The 7910-nt window shown below is 52.6% G+C and overlaps 1 protein-coding gene across 3 annotated transcripts in view; it reads right to left on the bottom strand.

The window, feature by feature from the left end:
* The window catches only part of RAB11FIP5 (RAB11 family interacting protein 5), a 38504-nt gene extending 30600 nt beyond the window's left edge, over nt 1-7904 (bottom strand). For all 3 annotated transcript variants that reach the window (XM_006905171.2, XM_006905170.2, XM_025049236.1), the window contains exon 1: nt 7357-7904. In XM_006905171.2, coding sequence (XP_006905233.1) covers nt 7357-7787 — 431 coding nt within the window. In that variant the 5' untranslated portion in view covers nt 7788-7904. The remainder of the gene's footprint in view (nt 1-7356) is intronic.
* Between the last annotated feature and the right edge of the window lie 6 nt (nt 7905-7910).

Genomic DNA, 7910 nt, shown 5'->3' on the forward strand with positions numbered 1-7910 from the left:
TAGGGAAAAAGCACTGGGCTTGGAGGTCATAAATCTGGCCGCCACTAACAAGTCATGTGACCCTGAACAGGTCATTCTACCTCCTGAGACCCTAGCCTCTACCTCTGTAAAAATGGGGGTCATCCTGCCTACCCTCAGGGAAGAACGAAATGAGGTGATGCTGGGAAAGACTCTGAAAAGTAGGACAAACCACACATGATGATTTGGGTTTGGTGTCTATTAACGGTCTTTACAGGCTGTCATCAGCCTGGTGGGAGCGAGGTGGCCCAAGGTCAACTGGCGATGACCTTGCCCAGGAGGAAGCAGAGAACAAGCAAGATGACCTCTCTCCAGGATCTCTGGCAGACAGGGTAACAAGGAAGAAATTCTACTTAAGCACATGTCCCTCCCCAGTTTGCTCCTAATCCCGTATTCCCCCCAACAGGAGTCTTCGGTCATGGAGGAAAAACCTAAGTGGTACCCATTCCCTCTGCCAGGGTCTCAGCAGTTCAAGATTCATTACAGGTGGAGACAAACAGTAAACATCCCTTTGTGAGGAAGTCATGCTGATCACAGGTAGAAACCTGTGTAGAGAATGCTGCATTTGTGCAAATGAAAAGGGAGGGGGAGAAGAAAATACATAATGCATTGGCTTTTAAATGCATGGGATAACTTTGGACGGTTACACAAGAACTGGTAGTGCTGGATGCCTCTGGAGAGACAGATGAGCTGGGTGACTCAAGGTCAGAGCAAGAGAGATTTTTCATTGTGTACCCTCTGTACTTTTAGAATTTGAACCAGGTGAACTACTCAAAAAAAAAAAAAAAAGAAGAAGAAAGTCATACTGTTTTGCTGAGAGAGGCACATAGGAAACCTAGCTTGGCTCCCCTCCACTCTGTCTCCTGGCCCAGCCCCACCACACTTACCTCCTCTTCTGGAGGGATGGTGTCCCTCCTAGAAATCGGCCCAAACACCCACATGCCTCCCCTGCCATTCAAAGTCTTGCCTCCCCCAGGAAGCCCACCCTGATCACTCCAAGCCTGCTGAGTTTGCCCTTCTTCTGACCCTTTCCTTCTCTCACACTTTTTCTATGCTGCTTTGTTGGTTAAGTATTCTTATCTCAAACATATTTTCACCTTAGAGAAAGGGCTATACATTTTCTTTCTCAATTTCTCCAAAGCCCTGACCCAGGCACAACGGTTGCCCAGTCATTGCTTCCTAGATGTTGAACAAAAGAAAGGAAAAAAAAAAAAGCAAATGACTGCATCACTGTAGGGGGAGGAAGCAGATGCCTCGAAGTGTTCCATCACAGTGAGACAAGCATGTGATGTCCTGGGTCAGGTCAGGAAGTCTCATAACTGCTGATGCACTCATGCCCTGCTCTACTGCATAAGCCAATGGGAGCAAATCTCTCTGGGGTGAGGAGTGGATGGGGGCCAAGGCAGAGCTTCCTGGGTCTCCCCCAGCTCCTGAGAGGAACCCTAGTGGCAGCTATACCCTCCTTCTCAAAGTGCTGGGCAACACCCCCATCCCAAGACAGACACACAAGACATGGAGCCACAGACTAAACATGCTTACTCCAGTCAACAAGGCCCCACGTGGGAGAAGCAGGTCATGCTTGCAGAGCCCCTAAGCCTAACTCTAAGCTCTGCTCTGCTCTGAGGAGGAAAGAGGAACCCTCAGGAGGACAGCTACTGAGCACCTAGTCCCATGCAGAGCTGAAACATGGGAGACATGGGGGGTAGTGAGGTGGTCGGTACGGCATGGTGGTGAAGAGCACAATGTGAAGCCAGGTATCTGGGTCCAAATCCTGGCTCTGCCAGGTACTGTGTCTTTAGAATTGTCACTTTGGCTCTCCATTTTTCCCCACCTGTTACATAGTAACAGTACCTATACCTTTAGGGGTTGCTGTGAGCTAATGTAAGTCAAGTCCTTAGGACAGTGGCAGCACCTAGAAAGGGCTTGATGGATGATACATCAGGCCAACAAGGCAAAAATAATCTTCCAAAACAGAGTGCCACATACTGTCGGTGTGGGAACTCAGAGAAAGTAGGAGGTATTTGGTGTATGCTCCCTTCTCACAGAGGCCTTCCCTGACCCCAGTGGCTCCACTTGCTCTGGACATCTCCAGTGCTCCCTGGCCTGGCTATGGCCCTTCCTCCAAATGTGGGAGTCCTCCACCCTCCTAATAAGACTGTGCCCTCCAAGCATGGAGTTTGGGGTATCCGTATCCTGCCTCTCCTTCAGCCTCTGCCCAAGCACTCCAGAAAGGCCTTTGGATTAGACTGCCCTACAGATTTGCAGATAAGCCCCAAGGCCCTTCCCCGATCCCAGCGGAAATGTCCCCCTCTCATTAAAACCCCACAGGCACTTCCACAGAAAGAGCCTTGGGATGCACACAGGGCCCCAAATGCCATATCTTCTGGCTGCCAGGGCCTAACAGAAACCACACAGAGCCCCACCCTCCCTAATTGCTGAGTAGCTGACAACATGTCACTCTCTCTCCTCAGCCTCAATTTCCACATGTCTAAGCACTCTTCTAGCTCTGACATTAGATTCCAGGATTAAGGACTGTGTCGTCCCGCCCCCTCCCCCACCCTCCAGGGTCAACTGAAGGACAAGGTGGCTGGTGACAAAGCCCCTCCCTGTGCAGCTCCTCTGAAGCTCTGCCTCCTGAGAGCTGAACTTGTGGGGTCCTTGTTTGCTTACTGCTCACTGAGGAGAGGCCTGGGCCAGTCCCACACTCGAGACTTAAAATGACCTGCCAAGCCCAGCCAGCTCTCTGTATGACCGCCATCATTCCAGAGGGAAGAAAGAACCTAAGGCGTCCTTGGCCAGTTCAGTAAGAGCAAAGCGATCAGACTCTTCTCTGTCAGTGGGCATGCCAGGTGCATAAAGGACCCACATTGTGGACTTATTTTTATTACTTGGCTATGAAGAAGGGCGAAGCTTCTTCATGACCACACCATTTCACAGAGGACTGGCCTTACACAAGGAAGAAAAAGAGCAGTGATTCCGAGAGAACACACAGAGCTCCTGTCATTGTATTAATTATCTGTCCCTGCACAGGGTGGGGAGGGCAGGGAAACATCTGGACAAGGCAAGAGTGTCACAGCACCTGGGTGTCAGCAATAACAAATGAGGCAGCCCCCATCACAGGAAAAGGCCAGCCCTCAAGGTCATCTGAGATGGAGGCTCTGCTGAGTTGCGCCTATCCCTGGCTGTCTACAGGGAGGGGAGAATAGGGCAGACATGGGGTTCCCGCACAGGGCCAGATGCAGAGGGAAGGGGAAGCTGCTGTGCCGGCTGGGAAGAGCCGCCCAGTTTGATGAGATACTCACTTCCTACTCCTCCCCACCCCACCCCCAGACGCTACTACTCAAGAAAGCCCAAATAAAAACTGCCCCATAACTAAGATAGATGGAGCCTCCTGCCTTCTAATGACTGGCTTCCAAGTATAGCCAAACCCTCTCTGGCAGCCAAAGCAGACTTCTCAAGCAGCCCCACAGGTCCCCAACCCCAGATCTGGGGCCAGAACAGGAGCCAAGGCCAAGGACCCTCGTGGCCTCTGCTGCTTCCTAAGGAGCAGGCACATCTGGAAACCAGTGGAGAGAAGGCTGTGAGGACATGGGCCATTTGCCCACAACAGTACCACACAGGCCATCTGGAGGCTAAGGAATGAATAGACACCCTCAAAAACCACCCCAAACTTAGGCCAATAAGCTGCATTTTCCCTAGGATGTCTCTCCCAATGACCCCAAACCCACCCTCCTCAAGAGTCGCTGGCCAAAAGGCTCTGGTCTCAAGCCTAAGTCCCCCTTGGGCACAGGCCTCCCAGAGACCCCTCTATAAAACCAAAGGCACAGGTCTGATCAGGGCTGACAAAGCCTCTAAAGAGTCCACAGTTAGCAGCGTGTCCCTGGTCACAATAGTTTTACTCTTTGGAATGGAAAAAAAGACAAACTGGTCCCAAACCAAGTCGGGCCCACAGCCTCGGCTTTCCCAAGCCACTGATAACAAGCCAGGATGGGGGTTCTTTATGGCAGGAACCATTTTACTCCACACAGAGCACCCATTGGGGTGTACTAGGAAGGGTGCTGGAGGTAAAATCCTGAAAGGAAATAGTGGAAAAGCATCTCAGGATTTTCAGAGCCATGATGATCCACATATGGCTTTGCTCAGGGGAAAGGATTATAATCAATTTCCTGTGTATTACTTTAAATTTTGTTTTGAGACTTTCCTCTTCCATTATTTGTAAGTCTCCAGAGAAATCCCTCACCTCAAAAGAGCACTCCACTGACAAAGGAGCTTCCGGGGCTGTTCAGGTACCTAGCACCCCAGCCACCACTATCACCATCATCACACAAAGCAGGGTCCTGAGGGTAACCCCGACACTATTTTAAAAGCTTGATATGGTTCTGGGACTATATTAAGGCTTTTATAGACACTGTCTTACTTTTATCTGTACAGTTTTATGATTATTATCATGACTTCTGTAGAAATGAGGAAACAGGTTAAGTAACTTGCCTGCTAGTAAGTTACAGAACTGGGAGTGAAACCTGTCTCCAGGTTCTTAAACACTCTGCCGTCCTGCCTTTCTAAGAGGGCAGGGGCTGCTCCAGACAAGGCTGCTGGGAAGGAAAGTTACAGAGCTGCAGGCTGATGTGAGCCTGGCTTCAGGTCTACAGAAGGCCTCTGTGAAGTCTGGCCCTACCTAGTTCTCAAACCTCTAGCAGCAAAGAGAATGGTGGAGAACTGCAAAAGGCCAGCCCATTTCATCAGGAACTCTCATACTCTCATACCCTGTCTCACACAGCCCTGGGGCTTTCCCAGGCTCTAAGTTCTATATTATCTCCTCTCATCACATGAGAGGCTCTCCAAGGGCAGGTGATATCTTCCAGATCAGAGCTACCAGATATTGTTACCAAAACCTCCTGCCACCATATTACTGTTTACTATCAACCATGTCCAAGAATTGCACTAGGTACTTTAATTACATTCTCATTTTATCTCTTAAACCAACCCTTTGAAGGTGTAAATTAGCCCCATTTTACAGATGAGAGAACTGAGACACCTAGAGTTTGTCTTGTCACAAGGTGGCAGGTTTGGGACTGGAATCTGTTCCATGCCATTCAACAGGCCCCTCCTTTCAACCAAGAGGTTGCCCTTCCCCAGTCAGGTTCTGTCTTGGCAACACAGGATACCATCTGCCCTCCTTTAGACACCACAGCTGGTTCCTGGAGTTAAAGTGTGATACTGTTCTCTTCCACCATTATCCAGAGCTGAGGAGGATACACCCTGGTCCTCTCCGTCTTACCTCTTCCCACGGGGCAATGTGTAGACTCACTGTCTTAGCAGCCCATGCCAGAGTACTCAAGGAAAGGCAACCAGGAGTGACCATTAAAGCCAGAGGTGGGGACCAGAGTGGGGGCGGCAGTCCTCACCCTATGTCAGTGGGCATGCTGTAAGACCCAGTGTACTAGAAGATCAGGCCAATTTCATAGACTTTTCCTCTGCCCACCACAAGTGTCCCTCTCCTCCCTGCCCCCTTCAGGTTCTATTAATAATCCAGGTCAGTGCATCAGAGGAAAGGCAGCCAGTTGGGTGCAGAAAGATCCTGGTGGAAAGATGACTTCTATAAAGTCAATTAAGGCATTCATTCAGATCAAGGGGTGGCAAGTCAAATACTCCAGGAAGGACTGTTCTTGACTGAAAACAGGCCCACCTGGGCCTAAAGACATAGCTCAGCTGAGCAAGATACACAGGCCAAGAAGAAAGCAAGGGCAGGAATTGAAAAAAAAATCAAAGGCCCCTCCCCAAGTCACTGACCTCACAGAAGCCCCTTCCTACAAGCCTGGAAACTTTTGTGTGCCCTCCAGATGTGTCATCTACAAGTCTGAGACATGGAGGTTGAAGGACTAAGAAAGAAAGGGGTGCGATTGAATTTGGGGATATGAGCCTCCCCAGAAAAAGAAAGGGCTAAGAGATCCAAGGGAGAGCTTTCCTCCCCACATCCACCCTCTTGGGCTCCCTGAGTCAGGAAGGAGGGAGAGGACAGAAAAGGGGAGGAAAAAACCAAAACAAGGGCCAAGCTATACCACATGATCCCACACCCAGCAACCAAACAGCAAGTCATGAGGGAAGGAGAGGAGAAGGCCAGGGGAGGGGGAGACGGAGCCAAGTCGCAGCCCTGCGGGGAACCTGCCCTGTGCTTCCCACTCCAGACCACAAAGAGCCATGAAGACCCTTCCCTACCCACACTTTGAAAAACATTCAAGGTCAGACCCTTTTCTATCCAACTCCTGCTTTCATTTGGGTCTGCACCAAGCTCATCCTTCTCCTCCAGCAAGCCTTCCTAGATTTAAGCAGTTGGGTGCCATTCCACTTAGGCAAACCTTTCCAGCACCTGTCCCCATATACAGCATACCCCTGTCCCCATTCCCTTACCCTCCCCATCCAGGACCCATGGGGCCAGGGTAAGTGTCACTCCAGTGGATCACTTGAGTGATCCAGAGCAGGTAGTCAGCCCTCGGGACAGATCCTGCCTAAGCCCAAAACAGGAAATGAAGCTCCAAGTCTGAAGCCTTGATGTTAACTCAGAGAAGGTTAAAGGCTGCCAAAATAAATGATTAAAAAAAAAAAAAACCCCACTGGCCTTTCCAGGTGGAAGTGACTGGGAGATTATCTCCTGCAGTGCATTAACCATGCCCCTGTTTCCACCTCAGGCAGGAGAGGCAGGAGCTTGAAGGCTAAAGTGTTTCCTTCCTTTTGAGGTTCTCTTGTTCTCCGGCCAGAGACACAGAGGAGCAGGGTCCCGAGTGTCTCTTAAAGGGCACAGGGTATCCCGTACCAGACAAGAAGCAGATGCTCTCGCAGTCTCTAGATCTGGTGGCGCACCTGGGTTCAATCTCACCCTGGAGGCAACAATGCACCTTCCTTCCCCCACAGGGCGAGGCTGCGCCTCTCCACTCGCCAGCCGACCTGGCTTGGGTCAGGCGCCAGCAGTTCCCCTCCCTTTCAAGGAAAGGGAGGCAAGCCCGGGGACCCTAAGAATGGCCACATAATTTTCTTTCTTGAGGTTCCCACTGTCCAAGAGTCCCTGGATCCTTCCGCTAACTTTACTTGACAATCTACTCCTAACGCTAGGCCACCATTCACACCTCCCTGGGCCTCCCAAGGCCCACAAGCGGCCAAGCACAGTACACGTTTGGGAATCGGAAGGGGACCCCGAAAAGCGAAGAACCAACTTGTCGGTTTGCGCCCTTGAGCGCGAGGCAAAGGGCGCACCGCCCAGGCCGCGGTTCGGGGTCCTGCTACCCAACTCGCCCCGCCTAGACAGGCCTTTAACCGTTTCCGCGCCCCGCACCCCTCACTCACTGCGTGTGCTGGGCGCGGCCTGCGCCAAAGACCTTGTCCAGCGCCACGGTGGCCTGGCCTAGGAACTTGTCGACGCCTATGAGCGACCGGTGCATGGTGGTGAGCACCAGCTCGCAGGCGGCGGCTGAGCCCGCGGCCCAGGGAGCCGGGCCCGCATCTGCCTCCTGTGCCCGCAGCAGGCCGTCTAGGGCGCCGGGCGGCAGCTCAAAGGAGCACTCCTCGCGCCACTCGGGGCAGCCGGGCGTCTTCTCCACCACCGACGTGCTGTACTTCTCACGGCCCACCTGGATCACCGTGTACGCGTCGCTGGTGCTGCCCGCCCCGGAGCTCTTGCCCCGCAGCCCGCGGGCCCGCAGCACCGTCACCTGGACGTGCGTGGGTAGCCAGCGGGAGGGCCCCGCCGCCGGCTCGGCGCCCGGCACCAGGGCCATGGCTGGGGAAGCGGCGGCGGGCGAGGGTTGGGCCAACCCGACGCAGATACGGGGACCAAGTGAGAAACTAAGCAGCGGCGCAGGGGGGGTCAAGAGCCGCGTCGAAGCGCCGCCGCCGCCGCC

Source organism: Pteropus alecto, unplaced genomic scaffold, assembly GCF_000325575.1.
Source record: "Pteropus alecto unplaced genomic scaffold, ASM32557v1 scaffold100, whole genome shotgun sequence".
Taxonomy (NCBI): Eukaryota; Metazoa; Chordata; class Mammalia; order Chiroptera; family Pteropodidae; genus Pteropus; species Pteropus alecto.